Source organism: Echinops telfairi, unplaced genomic scaffold (genome assembly GCF_000313985.2).
Source record: "Echinops telfairi isolate 266 unplaced genomic scaffold, ASM31398v2 ScPeMD7_7427;HRSCAF=8465, whole genome shotgun sequence".
NCBI classification, from domain to species: Eukaryota; Metazoa; Chordata; class Mammalia; order Afrosoricida; family Tenrecidae; genus Echinops; species Echinops telfairi.
This window is the reverse complement of record NW_022111327.1, coordinates 3,082,546-3,106,361: the sequence shown is the minus strand read 5'-3', so window position 1 is coordinate 3,106,361 and position 23,816 is coordinate 3,082,546. Positions and strand designations below refer to the sequence as shown.

The following is a 23,816-nucleotide window of genomic DNA, read 5'->3' as shown; positions in this document are numbered from 1 at the left end:
GGTTCATGAGGAAGAGGGGAGCAGAGAGGGAGGGGAAAAATGAGGGGCTGATACCAAGGACTCAAGTGGAAAGCAAATGTTTTGAGAATGATGATGCCAACAAATGTACAAATGTACTTGACACAATGGATGTATGTATGGACTGTGATGTTTTAGGAGCCCCCAATAAAATGATTAAAAAAAATAAAGATAGTGGTAGGTCTTTAACAGTGGTCATTCTTTGTGAAAGCAAGCTAATATAGCTTCATATAAGGAAAAGAAAATTGAGCAAATTTAGAAGCAACTCACAGAACTCAATTAGAAAAATAATTTTACTGGGGGCTCTTACAGCTCTTACAACATACCATACATCAATTGTCTCAAGCATATTTGTACATATGTTTCCATCTTTGTTTTTTAAACATTTACTTCCAATTTGAGCCCTTGCTATCAGCTCCTTTTTACCCTCTCCCCTCCTCCCCGCCTCGTGACCCCTCGATAAATTATTATTGTTTTTATATCTTACATCTACCGCTGTCTCCCTTCACCTAAGTTTCTGTTGTTCATCCTAGGGGTGGGGTGGCGGGATTATGCATCGATCCCTGCAATTGGTTCCCCCTACTTCCCCTACTCCCCTGAGCCTTCCTGGCATCACTACTTCCATTTCTAGAACTCAGTTTTTAAGTGAAGTTAGATCTTAAATGATATCTTCCAATATTATCTTACATTTATTATGCCATTATAGATAAAATTACCAAATAAAGGATCCCTGGTGGTGCAGTGATTAAGCACTCAGCTGCCCACAAAAAAAAAAGTCAGTGATTTGATCCCACTACATGCTCTGCGAGAAAAAGTTGTGCAGTCTGCTCCTCAAAATAACCTCACTGCCATTGAGTCCATGCTGACTCAAAGCGACCCAGTAGGACAGAGTAGAATGCCCCTGTGAGTTTCCAAGACAGTGATGTTTAATGAGAGTAGAAAGCCCCATCTTTATCCCATGGAGCGGCTAGTGGTTTCAAACTATTGACCTTGCAGATGGCAGTCCAGCACACAACCACTACCCAACCAGGGCTCACTCTGAAAATGTTTACAGTCTCCAAAACCCTATGGGGCAGTTGCAGTTTGTGCTACTCACCATTATGAGTCAGATTCAACTAGACAGCAGTGGCTTTGGAGTGGGATTTATATGTTTATAATTGGAAAAAAAACTTACCTCATCTGATTCTCTAATCAAATCTGTAATGTCCACTCTAGTATGATTGCTTTTTTCATCACTCATATTGGAGCCTTGCTGAACACTTGAAGGCAATGGGCTATCTTTATTAGTGACATTGTCAAAGAACCTATGAAAAAATTATATTAATGTCATAATTAGTGGAACAAAAACTCTGAAAGAATAGAAAATGGCAGCAAAAGCAGAAAAGGCAAGGGTAGGTCTTAAAAAGAAGTGGAATTTGAAGATGGTTGAGCACTATGACATTTTAGAAGGAGAGCAATGAGCATGGGGGAAGCAGCCAGGCTCAGGGTGTGTTCAGCAAATGTCACATAGAATGAAATAGAGTGCTTGTAGAGCCATGTAGGGAGAAAACACTTAAGACAGGTACATTGAGGTTTTATTAGAGAGCGTTTTAAACAGGAAAGTGAGGAGTTTGTCTTTACTCTGTACATGATGGAATTTGATGTACTATTACAACAGTCACTTTATATTAATTCAAATATCAATTCATTTAACATATGCACATATACACATAAAAACACATGCGCACAGTACATAAATTATACTCATTAAAATAAAAAAAATCTACTACGAACATAGAATTGGATCTAGTGGATTAAAAACACCTGGAAACCAAAACATTTTCTCCCACTAGACATTTTATACAATTGCCTCTTCTTTGTTTTCTCAAATTAATTTTACACGAAGACCTTTTATAGTGAAAACTGGGGCCAGCATATAAAATTTATACAATTAATAGGACTAGACCTGGGGCAAATTATTTGAACTTTCTAAGGCTCAGCTTTCTCAACTGTAAAATAAGGGTCTTGATCAATAAGACCTTTCTACTCTCCTTCAGATATACATGGTTCTTACTGTACCTGTTTAAAGCTGTCACAGCTTCAGCATCATCTTTACATGTCAGCAGTTTGTCTAAATTATAATCAAGTATTGCCAATCCCAGTTGCAAAATGGCTTTTATTCCATCATAGAAGAAGCAGTCCACCACATTCACTGCACTCTCAATAGGTAGCACACTGATAAAAAGTGTGAGAAACCATGAGAGAGAAACTGAGGAAAAGAATGTCATATCAGTCATGTGTTCTGTCAGCTGAGGAAGATGATCTCTAATAAGTTCCTCAAAGACTGCCTGATCCACCAAGGCACCTGAAGAACACACACACAAAAGTTAGAAAGTGAACACTTTTCAAAAGAATTGGTTTACTACACTTCCTACCCTTTCCTCTATTAAAGCCAAAAGGAAACAACCCCTCCCTCCAAACTTATGGCCACTGAATCCACTCCAAAGCATAGTGACATTGTAAGACAAGAGTAGACTCCCCCCACCCCATACGGTTTTCAAGGCTATAATCTTTATGGAAGCACACAGACACATCATGCTCCCACTGAGTGGCTGTTAAGTTTGAACCTCCAACCATTTGGTTATTAGCTCAACACTTAACCCACTGTGCCACCAGGGCTCTTCTACTGTTAGTATTCAGATATCGCTTCATCTCTTTTCCTTAAATTATGAACTCCTTCTGTGCTCTACTCTGTTCTATAGGGTTGCTATGAGTTAAAATCGACATAACAGCAATGGGTTTTTAAACACAGCTGCTATTAAAATGCTACCCACTTGAGAAACTCAATTCCAAATCATTTGAGAAACTCCCTATGGTGTGCAGAGACCTGTACTAGGTGCGACAAGAGATATGCTAATTAATGACATGGTGTCATCTTCATAGATTTTAATATCTCTTGGTTAAGTAGAGAGTCAGTGAAAAGCAGGAAGATGCTCAATGACTGACCCAAGATACTGAAGGCTTATGAGGTAGGGGATCATAGATATACAAATATTCACTGACTACAGAAAATATTACATAATTAATGAGCCAAGAATTTGATCTTCCTTTCTGATCCTGTAAATATTTGCGCAATTCATATATATGTGGAGATTGAAATTTGATTAAAGTCCATAAATAACCAATTAATAATATACAGGACTTCTGGAAACTTTATCACCTTATTTTAGCAATAGTGGGATAGTCAATTCAAAATTCAATTTTGTTAAGAATGATGAGGAATTTTATTTTATTTTTTAAATCACACAATTATTTACTATTATATACCTAATTTAAAAAGGAGCATGGCGGCACAATGCATAAGTGCTTAACTGCTAACCAAAAGGTTGCTGGTTCAAATCTACCCAGTGGCTCTGTGGGAGAAAGATCTGGCAATCTGCAACAATCAACAAAAAAATATCTATCTTCTTGAACGTGTCAGGGAACATGCCAGCTTAATATAACTTCCATTTTACATATTTTACAAACAAATTCAACAGTTCTTCAAACTGATCAGATATTAGACAGACAAGATTCACATAATTTATTTAGAAAAGAAATATATAGTCATGTGTGTATGAGTGTTTCCTTACCAATTATTCGACGATTAAAATAATCAGGTAACATTCTTTCACATACAGCAACCAAAAGCCAAAATGCTTCTTCTTCTTTTGCATACAAAAGCAACACTGAGGTCAAAATGTTCATTGCCTAAGATTTATTGATAAAATACAGAAAAGTAAATCTTACTCAGGTAAGAAAGAAATTTCTACTTCATATATAGTGGTTTGCAATAGCAAGAACAACTAAAAGAGTACTACTAATGGAAACATGACAACTGTAAGCCAGTTCAAGCCCAAACCAGGAGAAGTCAGACTAACATATGTTAATCAGCTATTTTGTACAGTATCATTTCAGGAAAACTAAGTAGGGATATCATAAATATAAATTGCAATTAGTGAAACTTTTCTAATTTGGATGAATTTCAATGAGCAGGAAAAAATAATTATCACATCTAAAATAAAAAGACACCTGTCATTATCAAGGATGCATGAGGGGGCCTCAAAAATTTAGTGGACACTTTCCATTATCTTAATTTCAATTTTTAGGAACTTTCAGAAGCCATCTTGTACTAAAACTGGAGAATGAAACTTCATCTGCATTTCTCTCTGCTGAGAGAATATCCTTTAGATAGCAATCATCCTTAACGTCTATGAGATTATATGAAATATTTAGAATAGGCAAATACATACAAAAATGTATTAGGGCTTATAAAGAGTAGGTTCAAGAGGGGAATGAGGAAGTACTGCATTTCTACTGAAGGTGATAGAAACATTGGGAAATGGATAGTGTGATGGTTGTCTAACATGCACATAAGTAACGTCTCTATTTGTCAGAGGTGACTCGATGGCAGTTTAGACTATATACCAGGAGTTGTAGTGGTAGAGTGTTTATGAGTTGGGTTGTTAATTGCCAGGTCACTAGGCGAAACCACTAGCCACTCTGCAGCAGAAAATGTGGCTTTCTAGTCCCATTAAGAGTCTCAGAAACCACAGGTGCAGTTCTACCCTGTCCTCTGTAGGGTCATGAGTCAGAATCAACTTGGTGGCAGCCTTGGATGTGCTTTCTGCTAATCACAAGGTTGGTGGTTCAAGCCTACCAAATGTTGTGATGAAAGAAAGATGAGATTCGCTGCTCCTATAAAGATTTACAGTCTTGGAAATCCTATTCTGTGTTGCTGTGAGTCAGAATTGACTCAATGGCAGTGGGTTTGGGTGTGTGAGTATAATATACATAAAACCAGTTTAAGTGTCAAATGTTTGTTTATATATGTTTATAAATATTTGTAGTATATATTTGATATATATAAAATCATAACAAAACATTTAAAAACAAAGTATCCTTTATACTTTTCCCTCCTCTTTCCCACTACCATTCAAAATTTTCCTTCTAATATATTTTGCATAAAAATATCAAATTATTTTTTTACTTTAAATTGTGAATTGTGTGAATGTTTTTAGGGAAATCAGTTTTCCCTTCAACAATTCATACATTTAGTTTCATGTCATCAATTGTAATTCCCACAATGTAGTATCATTTATCCTACCTCCTATATTTCCTGTTTCCATTCCTCCTTTCCAAATGCTTCTGAGCTTTTTTCTTGGTTAAATGCTGCTCCTTTGATCTCAAATGGTTCATTTTTCTAGGGGTGTGAATATCTCACTGGTGTTATTGTACCCCCTTATACATCTGACTATAGTTTACCTGAAAATTGAGTCACTGTTATGAGTTCAGTTCCTGGCCTGAAGGGTGGAGAAAGGCCATAATCTCAGGGGTTCCACCAGTCTTTCCAACCAGTAAGCTTGGTATTTTTGATGATTTTTAATTTTGTTCTATATTTTTCTCCCCCTCTGTTCAAGACCTTCTAATGTGATCCCTTTCAGAGTGGTCTCGGAGCCATGGAGGCTGAGGTTCCTGTGGTCCATTAGTGATTTGGACTGTTTTCATGTGTCTTCAACTTTCCTCCTTCTTCTTTGCTCTAATCAGGGAGATTAGTATCTTAGTTGCTCCGCACATGGCTATTTATAAGCTGGTAAGACCCCAGGCACTATTCACCAAGGTTAAGATGTAGAACATTTTCTTTGTGAATTATATTGTGCCAATTGACCTGGCCATCCCTTGAGAGACTATGGTCCTGAGCCCTCAGGTTCAGTAACTTATTCACTCGAGGTATTTGTAAATGGCTAAGAAGTTTTTAACTCTGTTGAATTAGTCTCTGTAATCCTAAATATATTTGTAGGTATAGTCCTGTTCTCTTTTCCAGTTCTGTTCAGTTTATATGTGTGTATTCAAAGATTACTTTATTGCTGTTGTTGCAGAAATGTGTACTTAATAGTATTTCTATCGCCTTTAACTTTTGTTCTCCTCTTGGTGTCTTCCACTGCCTCTGTCGTTATTTGCTGGCCACCTAGGTTAACACAAGTCTACCTTCCAGTTAATAATATGCCCTCCTTTGTCCTCCCAATCCTGGTAACTGTCAAAGAATGCTTTTGTGTGTGTGAAAACATTTTCACTTCTGACTTTTTATATGAGTGGTCTCATACAAAATTTGTCTTTCTGTGGTTGACTAAATTCACTCAGCATAATATCCTTTGGGTTCATCCATGCTATGAAATGTTTCCTAGTTTCAATGTTATTTTTATTTGCCTTTTATTCCATTGTGTGTATGTATCCTAGTTTCTTTGTTCACTCATCCATTGATGAGTACTTAGGAAACAGGATTCATATCTAACATCATATATAAAAACAAATGCAAGATGGTTCAAAGACCTAAATGTAAAACCGAACACTACAAACATCATCAGGAAAAAAAATAGAGATAAACTTAGGGACCCAAGAAACATTTTCTTCTTGAGCCCTTGGTATCAGCTACTTTTTCCCCCTCCCTCCCCCACCCTGCAACCTCATGAATCCTTTATCAATTATATATTGTTTTTATTATTTTGTATCTTACACTGTCCATTGTCTCCCTTCACTCCTATTTCTGTTATTTACCCCCGTGGGGGGGTCTGGGTTATATATCCAATCTTGTAATGGGGAAAACTTCTTAAACATAACCAAACCTCTTGAAGGAATGAGTCTCTGAGCATGGGGGCTCAGGACCAAATTATCAGGGGACACCAAGGTCAACTGGCATAACATAGTCCACAAAGAGACTGCTCTGCGTCCTACTTTGGTGAGTAGTGAGCTGAGGTCTTTAAATCTCGTGAATGGCCATCTAGAGTGCAACTATTTGTTTCTCCTCGTCTGGAGGAAAGAAAAGTGATGAAAAGCAAAGACACATGGAAACAATTAGTCCAGTGGACAATGGGTCATGATATCACCAGTCTCCAAGACCCTGAGATCAGTAGGACCAGTGGTGCCCAGCTCCAGACTGCTCTGAAAGGGATCACATTAGACAGTTCTGGGCAGAGAGGGGGAGAAAACGTAAAAGAAAATTTTAAATCATAATAATACCAGGCTTACTGGTTTGGACAGACTCATGGAAACCCCTAGACCAGTGGTTCTCAACCTTCCTAATGCTGCAACCCTTTAATACAGTTCCTCATGTTGTGGTGACCCCAACCATGAAACATTATTTTTGTTGTAACTTCATAACTGTAATTTCACTACTGTTATGAGTCTGGCGACTCCTGTGAAAGGGACGTTCAACCCCCAAAGGGGTTACAACCCAACCGCTGAATTAGACTATGGCCTATCATCACCCTTCGGTTTTGGAACTGAACTCATTCCTGCGACTCAGTTTTCCGCTTAACAATAGACAGGTCTGTAAGATGCATACTAACACTAATGAGATATGCACATACCTAGAATAATCAACCATTTGAGATCAAAGTGGCATCATTTACCCAAGGACAAAGCTCATGAAAAAAAGGAAGAATGGAAACAGGAAACAGAAAGGAAGTGAATAAAGTGATGGGCATCATGGGAATTGCAATCAATGACATGATATAAAATGTGCACCCAATTCACAATGAAAAAGTAAAAAAAAAAAAGAAGAAAGAAAATGCAGTGGTGCAGTCACTGTGTAAAACTGTTTGACAATCCTCAAAAAGTCAAACCTAGAAGTATTGTATGGCCCATAAATTACACTCCCAGGTATACACGTAGTCCCTGACTTATAAAAGGATTCATTTGAACAACTCCACTGTAAGTCAGCACTGCTATAATTGAATACTTAAAAAAATCATAGCTTGTTATACAGCAGTGTTTTGAACAGAAAATTTTAACCTTGAACATCTGAGAATGCTAACATCAGTGATCAGTGATAGCAACATTCTGTATGTGGGGGTAGTACATATTACTAATGATAATTCACTGCTCTTGAGTGGATACCAGCTCAGAGCCACCCCTACAGGAAAGAGTAGAACTGCTCCTGTGGGTTTCTGAGGCTGTAACTCTTCACAGAGGCAGTAGCTCTTCCTCCTGGAGAACAATTAGTCGTTTCAAATTGCTGACCTCACAATAAGCAGCCTAAAGCATGGAACTTGAATACGTCATAAGTTAGGGACTATGCCAAAGACTTGAAAGAAGGAACTTGCACACTAGTGTTCACACAAGCATTATTAACAATATTCAAAGTATGGAAACAATCTAATTGACCACCAACTGTTAAATGGAAAAACAAATGTGGTATAGCCATACAATGGTATATTATTCATCGATGAACAATGCATTGAAACATGCTACAACATGAATGAACCAAGAAAACTTGAAGGTGTGCCAATAAAACTGTCGGGGAAAAAAAGACTAACATGAAGGGACCAGTTACAAAAGACAGCCTAGTACGCCATTCTATTTATATGAAATGTCCAATAGGCAAATTCATAGATACAGTAAATTGGGGAATTGAACACTTTAAAGGTAAATTTTGTTATGTGAATTGTATCTCAATAAAGCAGTCCTGGGATCACAACAAACAAGTTTTCTTCCTAAATCTGTCTTGATGTAGAATTTGTATGTAAGTTGGAACAGTAAGGTACAATTAGTATCCAATGTCAGTTAGTCAATGTTTTTCTTATTATTCAGAACTTAATGTACCTTTCTATGCATAAAAAACAGGGCAAGATACACTAAAACATCTTTAATATAATATCACAGTAATAATAACAGTGTTTTGATGCACTTTGCAAACCAATGGTTGTTTGTTATTATTAAAGTTTTCATATAATTGGCTTTAAAGGTTGTACATAAGTTGGATGTTTGTAACTCAGGGACTGTCTGTATGAATGAATAAATGAACAAAACTAACAAATAACATGCTGTGATGTTTCCATACTGCTCACAAAGGTTTATCAATCAAAATAACTAAAATTTCCTTACTATAATAAATCTAAACTCTTCTAAACTTTTATGATTCTCCATGATATCATCCCACATAAACTTACTTCTTGATTCCAATATGAACCTAGCCAGTCTAATCTCCCTGGCAGCTTGTTCGCATCTGAATGGTATTATTCATACTGTCAGCTAAACTCACTATGACTTTACTCTTCCCTCCATGTTTCTAACTCTGCTCTCCTGTTTTAGAAGTTAAAAAGTCGAGTGTCATATACTTTGAAGAGTTCTCTAAACCACTGTATAGATAGCACCATAGACTCTGTGAATATAAGCTTTTTAAGTAAGTGTTATGCTCCTTTTATAACTTTCAAAGAGCTTAAAATATGCTAGCGGTACCCGCCACTTAGATGATCCTCTCACGTACATGTCCCAAAATTGTTCCTCCATGTACTTTCTTCCTTCCTAATAGTAGTGAAAGAGCACCTTGGAAGTTATTTCTGAAGATAGAGCCTGCTGTCAGCCCAAGGCCCTGACTAATTTCATGAAGGACAACTATCTACTGATCTGAGTAGATACTCTCTTCTGCTTATTTCTTTAAGAAATAAACTTCTGCCTAGGACCATAGGCTTGTGAAACAATTGGGTCAAAAGGCATAAATGGTTCCTGAATGTTATGTTCTACATCATGATTTGGTGAGTAGTATCTGGGCTCTTAAAACCTGTGGGTAACCATCTAAGCTATAACTACTGATTTTAACTCACACAGGAAAAAAAAGAAAAAGAAGGAAATAAAACATTTGATAAAGAACAAACTGGCCTACCCAACTAAGCAGTCTACATGAACCATGGCCTCATCTACTCTGGGACCAGAAGGACTAGATGATGCCCAGCTACCACAACCAACTATGCTGAGCAAAACTACAATACATGGAACCTGATAGGAGAAAAATGTGGAACATAACCTAAAATTGTTAAAAAAAAACATACACGTACTGGACTAGTTGAGATGGAAGGCCTTTCCAAGCCTTTTGCCCTGAGATATTCTTCAAACTTTGAACTTAAGTTAACCTGAAGTCATCTTGTAGCTGTGTAACAAATTGGCAACAAAAAAAGAAAGAAAAGAATATCACCCATATAACTAATGTGTTCTTTTAAAAAATATAGAAGACAAAATGATCAGTAATTATTTTAAAAGAAAGATGAAAAGGTATGGGAACAAGGTAACTAGATTAAAGGAAATAAAACAATCAGAATGGAAATGAGAATATTCATGCATTCTGAAGACGGTAACTGATGTTGATGAACAATTTGAGTAGAATTTGTTAAATGGGAATTTAATGGCTATGCAAACCTTCAAGAAAAACACAATAAAATTTTATTTTCAGAGTGGATGGGTTAAAACAGATTCATTAACATAACACAGAAATTTCTTTCCCCAAATAGTATTAAAAATAAGTTGAGGTTAGGGCTCCAACATGTATTTCTGGAAGACACAATTAAATCCATTACAAGGAGCCAAGAGAAACTTGTGAGAACATGCACCTAAAGCTGCCTCCTATACACTGAATTATAATACATTTTTTCTGAAAACAAAACACAAAACTAAAGTATTTCAACTATTATCTATTTGATTTGGGGTAGCCGTCTAGCCTACTCTAATGTAATGTGCTCCTTAGAGATTTTTCCTTCCAATGATATGTCTACTGACTACAGAATAAGATTTAAACTTCTGACCTATCCCATCCTGTCGTATTTGTTAGGTGCTTATGTAGTCTTATTTGACTCATAGCGACCCCACGAACAACAAAACAAAACACTGCCTGGTTGTGGGCCATCTTCACCTGTGTTCTTTTGTTAGAGCCTGTTGTTGGCCAAGTTACTTTATTATTTTCCCCCAACTAATTCCCTTTATTCAATCTACACTCCTGTTAAACTAAACAGAACATGGTAATGCACACATTCCAAGTGTACACACGTCTTTTCATTCCATTTCTATACATCCAAACTCATGAAATTTCAAGCCTTTGAAATACCATGTCTTCTATGAAGACTTCTCCTATTCCCTATATAAAAATACTATTTCCCTATTATAAATCCTTTTAGCACTTTATAATTTCTCACATAATTTCTCTCACTTGTGTTTTGGTTTTCCCATGAATACCACCTGTCAGTCTCTATTCTTTTAAGGGAAGAATTCTTATCTGGTTAATCTTATAAACCTTAAGCACATAATACAGTGTATTTATCATGTCTTTTAAGACGTAGAATGCAATAAAAATTTGTTCAATGAAAAAGAAAAAAATAATGAATAAAATATCAATTCTCTTAAGTATTCCCACTATCATTCTACTGATTTATATTAATAAAATCTACTTTCAATCTCAGCCCAACTTCATCCTCATGATCACACTTGCAAAATTAGTAGAGTTAGAGTTGTGCTTTTACATTTAAAACACGCACAGAGTTGGGATTGTAGTCCAGTCATACCTGGCAGTATCCAATTTTGGGATTCCTGTATGCATATGCAGTAAGTACCCGCCTCAGCGCAGATATGCCAGTATCACTCTGAAAAGCTGGGTGCTCAGGCAGAGAGCGTCGCAAATCACGTTCAATTTCTTCAGTTGCCAAGTTGCAGGTCCCTAAGGATTGCTCAACCACTTCAGCATAATAACCAGGATGAGTGGCCATATCGTTAACAGCACCTAAGAACATGATTGCATTACTAGGCAAAGGAAGAGGAACATAGGCTATTGGTATATATACATGAAGAATTAAATTTCATTACCTTGAGATTTAGCTTTATTCTCAACTAATAGCTGAGTACATATAAATAGAAATGAAATCAAAACCAAAACAAGACAAAGCAAAACAAAAAAAAAACAAACCCTCAGACTAGCATCTTTAAGATCAAAACACTAATTTTATCAAATAGAATATTTTCATGAGCTGGGATCTTTTCCTCTTTAGCTTTCCTTTTGGCTCAGACAATGGATGCATAGATATCTATTTGAACACACATACTATTTACCTTTCTCCTTTTGATTAGCCTGACCTCATCCTCATCTTATAATTCTATGAATTTAGCTTAGTGAATAACTCCTAGAAGACACATGACTGATGTTTGTTAAATGAATGAAGGAAAGAAATGTAGTACCTGAGAAAAGCATCCAGAGCTCTCCTCTTAACGTCTCTGGAATCCCTCTGACAACCAGATCTCGAGTCTTTTTGGTCCGGAACATGCTAACACCACGTCCACATTCTGAAAATAGGATGTTCCATGACTGTTCCTTCATCTTTTCTTTCAACTGTATCAGAAAATCAAAACAATTCAAAATGCTGAGAAATTAATTTCTGTTAGGTAACTTGACCACTTTCTTCAACATGATAGAACAGATCTATGGATATCAAGAACATACATACCTATAGAGTCAAGGTCAGTATACACATAGTCAAACACTAGACACTTATCGTGACAAAAACTTTCAAACCCATATGAACATCATACCTTTAATTTACTATTTTAAGTTAGACTTATACATAAATGGGAAAACCATTAAATTTCGGAAGTACAGCTTTGAACCATCATTTTCCTTAACTCACCCTGATTCCACAATAGACTATTACAGTTTTATGCAACTAAAACTCTGCCTCCAACTTTTATCTTTTATCTTCATTCCTTGTAATCATCTTTGTGTAAAACAGAATCAAATAAGTCACATAGTGTATCATTTCAAGCCCCAAAAGAATGTTCAGTCATAGTACTTCCCAGTCTGCTCTACATTTTTTAAATCATTTTTATTGGGGGCTCGAATAAAGCTCATTACAAACCATACATCCATCCATTGTGTCAAGCACATTTGCACATTTGTTGCCATCCTCATTCTCAAAACATCTGCTTTCCACTTGAGACCTTGGCATCAGCTCCCCATTTTCCCCCTACCTCCCCACTCCCCTCTCCCTCATGAACCCTTGATAATTTACAAGTTATTATTATTTTGTCATGTCTTACACTGTCCAACATCTCCCTTCACCTACTTTTCTGTTACCGACCTCCACAGAGGAGGTCGTAGATCCTTGTCATCAATTCCCCCTTTCTACCCCGGCTATGGCCTATAGATTTAAATATGTTCCACATTTTGTTTTCTTACCATTTTAGAATTAAGAGTTTCCAGATTTTGAGGGTGAAATACCCTCATTAAGGCTTCAGTGTTCACGGTTTTACTGCATTCTTTCTGAGATGTCACAGATTGTTCCTCAAGGTTATCTGAAGGGCCTGTAGAATCAGAACTAAGAGCAACCTGAAAAAGAATCACAATGTAATTGTCCCCAGTGAGTGTTAAAAATGTTCACAAGAAGAAAACAATTCCAGTTGACAGGAACAGAGCAGGGGCGTCTGTCCTGCCTGCTAAAGGAATGAACAAAGACTCTGAGAGAACTAACTTGGGAACCCATGTATGAGACCCAAGGACGAACTAATTAGAAGGTTGCTTGATCATCTGCAGAATGGAAAACCCCTTTTACTTGAAAATGCTTTAGGAAAACTAGACCTGTTCCACTGAACGTCCCTTCTCACCTCATGTGGGGGATCTGCTTCACTCTCAGAAGTGTATCTTGTCTATGTTTAAGGTGTCCTTCTCTACTCATGAGGGGCACTCACTTCATTTCTTTTGAAGTGACTCTCCACTTTAATAAAATGCTGGCTTAACTCTTTGCTGCTGCTGTGTGTGAGCTAGGCTTATCCCTGGATCCTAACAAACAACACATCTTGCTAATTCCCCATGGGCGACAGCCCTGGAACTAAACTTCACACTATTTCTTTTAATGGATAAGCCATAAGTTTCTTCCAAAGACTTTGTTTTACCATAAAAGTAAGATATATCAATAGGCTGAAAAAGTCAGAAATTCAGTAAACCTCCTACGACACCCCCCCCCCCACACACACACAAAAGCAAAACATTAAAAACAGAAGGAAACCAATTTCAGAATGCTGGAAATTAATCCAAGGCAGTGAAAAAATTGAAAAGTATCTGTTCATGAGAAAATTCACCTTCTGTAAAGGGTACTCTGGCATGTTAACTTGAGGTGATTCCTAGTTCCTCTACCTCCCCAGTTCAGAGGCATGGTAGTCCTGGAAAACCAGCAGAATCACCGCCAACTGAGAGTGGTGATCTGTTTGAAGTTCCCTAACAAGCCCATCCCCAGAGCATTCAAGAAAAGTTTTTGGTCCAAGCTGGAAATTCTCAGAAAATTTTCATTCCCAGAGTGTCGCCATCATGTAATTTGATATAGTTCAGCTCAGTGAAAAACAGCCCTATCCCCAGGATATTACCAAAAATAACAGCAACCCCCTGGCAACATTATAGCTGCTTACCAGTATGATTTTAGTTGGGACAAAAATGGCTAAAATGGGAGAATTTGATATAACTTAGGGCTCATTTTAGGGTTCAAGAAGTACGCATGCATGTGTGGAGATGTGCAGAGGCTCAAAAAGGCCGAAAGTCACTCAACTCTGGCTAATTTTGAGTCTCTGGGAAACCAAGAAGTGAAAGCTAAGCTGATATGTAAATTGCCAATTTTAGAATTGTTGAAGGTATGCTTTCACACAAAGATTATCTTGGCAAAAATGGATGACTTATTAGCTCAAGAAATGTAAGAGGAATCTTCTAGTGGCTGACCAGTACAGTATACTGATCTCAAGGGTGACCCCAAATGAAACCAGGCTTAAAAATAAAAATAATACTTTAAAAAGAAGAAACTATCAGAGAACTCAGTAGCTGCATACTTCAGGGATAGAGAATATATAAGAGTAAGTCCAGGAAAGTTGCTAAACATATAAATATAAATAAGAAAACCACCACCACCATCACCAAATTCTAGGGGAGAGATTTGATTGTACATTGATCATAATGCCCAGTTTTTTTAAAAGTCAGCATACCACTAAAGATTGAAGTATAGGCAGTATACGAATGTTACCAACAAATTCATTCCCCACTGAGTCTTTAAATGGAATTTGTAGGTGAGTCGGATTAGGTACATATACTTCTAATTTAGTCTTAAACTTTAGTACAATAAAATATTTGAAGTATTTCCAATGATACCAAGTGAAGTGTATCAAGTGAAGATGATTATGATACAGAATTTTTGCACACAGGAGTTGATTCAATCTTTTCAAAATGAGAGCAAATTTGCATAACATTACATACATAAAGGGCGAGCATGAGTTGTCTATAAGTTGTACATTTGTAACCCAGGGACTGTTCTGTACACAGAAGGGCAAACAACAGAAAGTGTCACTGCAGGGCCCACATGTCGGTCTTCACAGATCAATATTGTGAAGCAATTATTATATATTCAGGAACTAAAGGAAACTGTGTTTTAAGAAAATTAAGAAAAGACAGTTCAGTAGTCTGTGGATATAAGGACACTGCTTCCAAGTGTGGTTCTGTGAATGGGTGTAATCCCTAAGGAAGGGCCCAGGGGACGAAGAGGAAGTTGTGCAGAACATGCACTGATACTCTGTGGGGGCAATTCCACTAGTTCTGTGTTGATTGGTTGCACATCAGAGGGGGTTTCAATGTTATTGTGGATAAATGGGATAAAGGACAATGAAAATTTCCACAAACTTTAAAAAGTCTACTCATATGTTATCATCAAGGAGGGACAAGATGGCATACTGGTGAAAAACTTTTCCTGGTCTCTCCACAACAAAGAACCAAGAACCCAGGTGAAACAGATAAAAATGGTAGTCGGGATTTTCAGCACCCAATGAAAGGATAAAGAATTAGATTAAACACTAACTGGGAAAAGCAACAGGACAAAAACAATGATTACAGAGAGATGATGCAGAGATCCAGCACAGTATGACTGCTCTGAGACCATCAACATACAGGAGTGAGAAGAAATTAATTTCACAGAATCCCCAAAGAGACACCGTGTAAACAAATCCAGAGTGAAGAAGCAAAGTAGAATGTGGACACTGTGTCCCCATTACTCAGCCACATATCACATCTGCCTCCTACTACCTCACCTATTGGAAAAGTACCAGCCACCACTCATGACCCAATTGATCAATGACAGATTGTGGATAACCTCTGCTTAGCTTACCTGAAGCTGCTCTATACGACCAACAAAAAGAGACCCATGGCCATACTCTCACTAATTACCCCACCTAGAGAAAGTGTGCCAGGGATGCCAAGCTAGATAACCAGAGTAGTCACTCACCCTACTTGCCTATATATATTAAAACAAAACAAAAATCAGAGTAAAAACACTCAACATATAATCTAGTAAATATAAAGTCTTGTAAGCAACAGACAACTTCAAATCAAAGAACAAAATAGGACAAGATGTCAAGAAAGTGGCCAAAATAGAACACCACAGAACCACCTGACAAGGAATTCAAGACTTACATATAGGGCCCTCCAGGAGATCAAGGAAACCACAAATAAAATCAAAGAAACGGAAGAATTCAGGAAACCAATACAGGACAAAATGGCAAAGTAAACAGACAATTTTAAAAATATACAAAAATAGGTAGTAAAAATCCAGAAGATTAATATAAAAATTTCAGATGTAGGGAACACATTGGAAGGAGTAAAGTTTAATCAAACAAAGATTGAGTTGGTGAATTAAAGGAAAAATCAATTAACACCACTTTATATGAGAAAAAAAAGGTGAGGAAGTCTAAGAATGATTTGGACACTATCAAGAATATTTACATCGGATCAGAATTCCAGAATAAGAAGTGGCAAAAAAAAGGGGGTATATTAAAGGGTTTGCAATAGGTGAGTTGAAATAAATGTGCATGAATTTTGAGTATAAAATGGATTATCTGCTATGTAAACCTTCACTTAATTCACAGTAAAAAGCTTAAAATTTAAAATAATATATTATATTATGCATTTTTAAATATAGGTATTAAAGTATTTTTAAATCCTGGAAGTGAAAAATATAACTGAAATGAAAATTCACTAAGTGGTTCAAATAGCAGATCTGAACTGGCAAATAAAAGAATCAACAATGTTGAAGTTAGGTCGATAAAGATTACCGAGTTTGAGTTATAGAAAATAAAAAGGATGATAAACAAAATTTACAAATACAAGTGGAAAACCATCAAGTGTATACATGATGGGAGTTCAAGCAGGTTAAACAGAGAGAAAAGAGCCCGAAGAATATATGCAAATTAATAGTAAAAAACTCCCCGAATTTCATGGAAAATATTAAGCTATATAACCAAGAAGTTCAACAAACTCCAAGTGGAATAAACTCAGAGATGTGTACCAAAACAAATCATAATCAGAAAAAATGTCAAAGAAAAACAGCTATTCTGGAATACTTTGAAAGCAGTATGAAAAAGCAACTTACCATGTACCAGTAATTCTCAATAAAATCAATAGTTGTCTTCTCTACAGATATCAGTCAGTGAACATATTAAAATATTGAAAGAAAGAGAGTCAACCAAGAATCTTACATCCAGCAAAATTATCCTTAAAAACGAAGGAATAGTTAAAACAGACATAGGTTGTTGCTGGATGCCTTCAAGTAAATTCTAACTCATGTTAACACCATGTGACAGAATTCAACTTCCCTATAGTTTTCTTGATTGCACTCTTAATGAAAACAAATCACCAGTTTTTTTCTCCTGCTGAGTCACTGGATGGATGAATATGAACTGCCGAGTTTTCAGTTCACAACCAAGCACTTCACTGAGTCCAGAAATCAATCTGTATATATGAGGGAGTACCCCCCAAAAAATGATGCTCACTTTTTTAAGTGAGGGGGGATAATACATTTGAGGTTCATACCACCAGGTTACAGACTGTTTGTTAATCAAGGTTTCTATTTAAAGGTTCTAAAAAGATAGCATAACAATGTGTGACAAAAAAGGTCTGATTTGTGGCAGATGGGAGACTGGTTTTGCCACAATGACAATGCATCTGCTCATGTAGCCATCTCAGTGCACCAGTTTTTAGCAAAAAATAGCATGTCTATCTTGCCCCATGCACCTTACTCACCTGACCTCTCTACGTGTGAATTCTTTTTGTTTCCACGAATGCAGAGGAACATGAAGGGATGGCAATTTGACAACTTAGACGAGGTGAAAAAAAACAAAAACGAGGGTGGTACTGTCAGCCATGCAAACAGATGAGTTTGAAAAATGTTTCCAAGAATGGAATCGCAGACTTGACATATGTATTAAGTGTCGTAGAGAGTACTTTGAAGGTGATAAGGTTGTTTTGTAAAAAAATTTAAATACATAGCTTTGCAAAAAAAAATCCCAGTTTTTTTCTGGGTACCCCCTTGTATATGGTAAATTGATTTTTTGGACAAGGACAATAGGTCCATTCAATGGGGGAAGGAAGAATTGCTGGAAAAATTGTATTTCCTCATGCAAAAATCTGAAACAATTTACATCTCCGACTATACACAAAAATCAATATAAAATGAATCAAGAACCTAAATAGTGAACACTAAAACCATAAAATTCTTAGAACAAAACATTTGGGCAAAGCTATGGGTCCTAGTTTGAATGATGAATGATCAGATTTAACCAAAAAAAAAAAAGAGCAAGGAAAACCAAAATAGGTGGGACCTCATAAAAATTAAATACTTAAATACTTTTGTTTGTTAAAAGCCTTTATCAACAAAACAAATATGAAAAAAGAGTAAAGCAACAACCTACAGAGTAGCAAAGAAATTTCTGAAAAATATATATCTGATAAGAGTCTATTATCCAACATATTTCTAAAATTTCTACTACCTAACAACAAGAAAAACCCAATCAAGAAAAATGGGCAGAGAATTTGAACAGACATTTCACCAAAGATATGCAGATGGACATCAAACACCTAAAACATTGCTCAACATTGTTACCCATTAGTGAGATGTAATTCAAAACCACAATATTATCTCATGCAGATTAAAATTGTAATTATCAAAACAACACAGAAAACAATAGGTATTAGAAAGATTATATATAGAATTAATTTATTAAGCATATAGTAAAACAAGGAAGCAAACATGTAAGACTTAAAAGGTACACTAGAATATATGCATTAAACAAGAAAACAAAACAACTATATGTGTGTATATGTATGTGCTTGAAAAAAAGTCATAACATATTAGAAAAATGGAAGGTATAAATTCTAACTTACCAGTGATTACACTAAATGTAAATGGATTAAAATCTCAAAAGGAAGAGGTTGTCAGAGTGAATAAATAAACAACCAAACACAATTTAGCTGTGTGTTGTTTACAAGTGATAAGTATTAGATGGAAAGATATAAATAAGTTGAAAGTAAAAGAAAAAAAAATCATGCAGTGGCTGGTGGGTTTGAACCACCAGCCAGCCTTTCAGTTAGCATTTCAATCCAAAATCTACTGTGCCACCAGGAATCTTTTAGCTTGAGTCAAGTACACCCTTACGCTCAAGATGACATTCTTCCTATTTTGAACTTTGCAGCAGATTTGTGGATGCATACACCCACTCTTCACTTATCAACATGGTTAGGTTCCACACACTTGGCCATTATGTAAAAATCAGCATTCTATGAAAATGAAGAATGACTATACCAAATCACAAAATGGAAGATTACTACATCATTACATAACTGCCAAGTAATATGACACAACTGGCAAATCACTAAGAATTACTGCCAGCTAAGTTCACATATACTTCATACCTCAGCATTTTTTTACTGCCAGATGTATGTTAATTCACATAATAGATTTTTTAACTATTGTCATAAGTGTCAAATAACCACATAGTTCATAAGTGAGGAGGAGGTATATATCTTTTGATTCCCCTATTGCTGCTTCCATTGAGCATTGCTGACTATATATAACTATAGAAAATCAACTTTTGGATGTCTATATGGATTGTGATAAGAGTTGTACGAGCCCCAATAAAATGATTTTTAAAAATCAACTCTTATTTATTCAAGAGAATTCAAACATTTACTGAGTATCTACCAAAATTGTATTCCAGGTACTTCTCTAGAATTATCAAGACAAATAAAAGCTCACAATGGGAAAGAAAGACAATAAAGGAAAAGGTCATGAGATTTTCAATATTCTTTGTAAACACCATAATTCAAATGCATCAGTTCTTCTCTAGCATTCCTTACTCCTTGTCCATTTTTCACGTGGCTTGGGTCAAGTACACTTAGTCCTTAAAATGACATCTTTGCTCATCAACATTTTAAAGAGGTATTGTGTAGCAGATTGTGTGGCCCAATGTACTATGTCTTTTGATTTCTTGAACACTGTTTCCATACCACAGGATGACAATGAGTGAAGTGTTTTAGAAATAATGTTCTAGAATTGGATGGGGGCAAAATTGATCCGCTAAGAACTTGTTAAGGATGTATGTCTAGACACATCTAATGATGGTGGGGACAAATGGAAAAGCTTTAAAAAAAATTTTATGCGTTTGATTGTGTTGGTGAAGAATATTAAATATACTATGGACTACCTGAAGAATGAACAAATCTGCATTGGAAGAAGTACAATTAGAATGTTTCTTGGAAGCAAAGATGGTGATACTTGGTCTCATGTACTCTGGAAATGTTATTAGGAAGGATCAGTTCCAGAAGGAGGTCATCATGCCTGGTCAATGAAAAAGAAGGAGACCCTCAACAAGATGGATCAACACAGTGGCTACAACAATGGGCTCAAACATAGCAATGATTGTTATGATGATACAGAACCAGACAGTATTTTTTTCTTTTGTATATAGGGTCTCTTTAGAGTCAGAACTGGCTCAATGGCACCAAACAATAAATATAGTGACTATTAAGAGTGAATGAGGAGAGGACTCTAAGATGACAACAAAATCTGCGTGACTATATAGATAGTAATATCCATCTACCTGGATGTTGATAGCATTAATCAGTTTAGAGAATACAGGAGGAAGAATGACTTCATTTTTAGGAATGTTGAAGCTAAAAGTACATATGGGACATATAAGTAGATATTTATAGCCAACTCCCCCACCCAAAGACAAACTTACTGCTGTTGAGTAGATTCTGACTCATAATAACCTTATGGGGCAGAGTTGAACTGCCTCCCCCTGCCCCCCCGCCCCCCACAAATCAGACCACCAACCTTGCAATTAGAAACCCAATCCTTAATCCACTGTGCCACCAGGGATGTTAAATATCTGGAACCTTAGGACAGAGGCCTGAACTGAAGACCTAGATTTGGGAGCTAGAATAAGGCTAGTAAATAAACCATGACAAATTAAGTATTTACAAATGAAACATCACAATGGTAGACCAAGTTTTTCTACTGGCCTTAAAGATCAAGAATAATTCTGGAACTGGGAAACCTAAGCGTTTTGAGACACAGTTGAGAATCAAGATATATCAAGAGAGAATATCTGGAAAAGTACAGAGTCAAAAAGCATTATGTTACTTCAGCCTTGCAATTTACAAATGAGGTAAATGATCCATAGAGATTAAGCAATTTATCCATATTCAGAGATTCTTAATGATAGCTGTGTCTAGAATTTGGTCTCTTAGTTTTCATTCTAGTGGTTTTTCTTCTTATCCCATACTGCCAATTGTCAAAACTATTACTAGAATGTAGGATGGAAGTAAGGTGCTATCTGATTAAGATTATATTGAGAGTTAAAGTAATATCATTTCCACAGAACAGATGATATTAGTTTTCATAAACGTAACCCAGGAGATTATCAAATGTACTGATAAATAGATTTGGCAATTTAAGGAGGTACGGTTATTATTTGATTGTCACCGAGAAAGCTGAAACCTAATCAATATATTGTCATTTTTTTACCTATCTCTTCCTGTAAATTACTTTCTTTGAGTCTTGGTTTTCTGGTATGTAAAGTGTGAATAACATTTCTATCACAGGGTAATTATGGAATTAACAATATAATGGATGTGAAAGCAACTAGCATAATGTCTGGCACCTAGGGAACACTTAAACTTGCTCACTCGATTTGAAACTCTTAAGATCAAAAGGAACTAACTAATTAAGAGTAATTTTTCATTCTCAGTAGCAATGCATATATTTTCCCTATCTATGGCAAGATTCCATTTGGGGGAGGGGAACTAAGGTTCCAAATCATTGATTTCACGGTTTTCCTGTGGACCTTCAGTAAAACTTAACTGTAGATAGACCTTATGTATGCCAGTCTTTAAGCTAAAAATGTTGAGTTTTCCACAAACATTTATTTGTGACATTTTTATTGAACTATAGGAGCCCTGGTGGTATAGTGGGTTAGGTGTGGGGTTACTAACCACAAGATCAGTGGTTCAAATCCAATAAGGACTCCTGGAGGGAGAAAGATGAGGCCATCTGCTCTTATAAAGATTTACAGTCTCTGAAACCCTACGGAGCACTTCTCCTGTCCCATGGATGGCAGCGGTTTGTTTGTGGGTTCAGTTATTGATCTATAAATAAGCCAGAATATACATGCATTTGAAGAGTACAATTCAATGATTTTAGCAATTTACAGATTTGTGCAACGATCACCACAATCTAAGGATCTTCTTATCACCTCCAAAATAAATAATTGGCAATCATTCCCCATTCCCCACCCTTTCCATTCTAGCAATTGAAAGATACTGGAGTTGTTACTGTTTGGGGCAATTATACATAATGCAGCGAAGTACAAGTATTTATGAGGGCATGTGTTTTTTTTGTTCTCTTGAGAAGATATTTAGGAGTGGAAAGCTGGGTCATATGGTAACTCTATATTTAATGATTCAAAAATGACTAAACTGTTTCTTAAAGTGGCTACACTATTTTACATTCCCACCGGCAGTATCTCAGCATTTTTATCAATATTTGTTATTGTCTGCCCTTTTCACTAGTCACACTCAAACCAAAAACTAAGCTCAAATCTAGTTATTTGGGGAGTGAAATGGTATCTCATTGATGTTTTGATTTGCATTTCCCTAATGAGTAAGGAGGAGCCCTAGTGACAGTAGTTAGTTGGGCTGCTAACCACGAAGTCAGCAATTCTAAATCACCAGCTTCTCTGGGGGAGAAAGAGGATTTCTATTCCTGTAAAGAGTTACAGTCTTGGAAACCCACAGGAGCAGTCCAACCCTGTCCTATATGGTTGCTATGAGTCAGAATCGACTCAATGGCAGTGAGTAAGTGATGTCATTTATTATGACAAATATAGAAAAGATTGTAATGGTCATGGATTTTGTCGTTTGCCTCCACAATCAATGCTCACGGAAGCAGCTATCAAGAGATCAAACAATGTGTTGCACTGGGTATATCCGCTACATAAGACCTCTTTAGAGTGTTGAAAAGTAAGATGTTACTTTGAGGATTAAGGTGTGCCTGACCCAAGCCATGAAATGTTCAATCACCTCATATCCAAGTGAAAATTGGACATTGAATAAGGAAGACCAAAGAAGAATTGATGCATTTGAGTACTGAAAATACCATGGAATGACAAAAGGACAAACAAATCTGTTTTGGAATAAGTATGGCTAGACTGCTCCTTAGAAGTAAGGTTGCGAGACTTCGCCTTACATACTGTAGACATATTATCAGGACAGATCAGTTCCTGGAGAAGGATATCACGCTTGATAGAGGAGAAGGGCAGCAAAAAAGAGGAAAACTCTCAATGAGGTGGACGGACAGAGTGGCTGCAACAACAGGCGCAAGCATAACAACAATTGTGAGGATGGGGCAGTGTTCTGTTCTCTTGTACATAGGGGCGTATGGCAGGAGAGGTTGCGGGGAAATGAGGAACTGCTGACAATGAGTACAAGAAAGAAGTTAATGTTCTAAAACTGATTTTAGAGATGATTGTATAACTCTTATTAATATGGTTGAACTATTGGATTATAGGATATGGGAAATATATGCCAATAAATTTGCTTTTTAAAAAGATCCTATGAATTCTTATCGAAAGAATGAACCATACTAAACAAGTCTTTTTGTCCCTAAATA

The 23,816-nt window shown here is 36.4% G+C and overlaps 1 protein-coding gene across 1 annotated transcript in view; it reads right to left on the bottom strand.

Moving 5' to 3' along the window:
* TBC1D8B (TBC1 domain family member 8B) overlaps nt 1-23,816 on the bottom strand; it is a 73,650-nt gene that overhangs the window by 24,231 nt on the left and 25,603 nt on the right. The window contains exons 8-13 of the mRNA XM_004710027.3: nt 13,025-13,174; nt 12,031-12,181; nt 11,364-11,578; nt 3,630-3,747; nt 2,077-2,362; nt 1,193-1,322 (exon numbers count right to left, since the gene is read on the bottom strand). Of these exons, the coding sequence (XP_004710084.1) occupies nt 1,193-1,322; nt 2,077-2,362; nt 3,630-3,747; nt 11,364-11,578; nt 12,031-12,181; nt 13,025-13,174 (1,050 nt within the window). The remainder of the gene's footprint in view (nt 1-1,192; nt 1,323-2,076; nt 2,363-3,629; nt 3,748-11,363; nt 11,579-12,030; nt 12,182-13,024; nt 13,175-23,816) is intronic.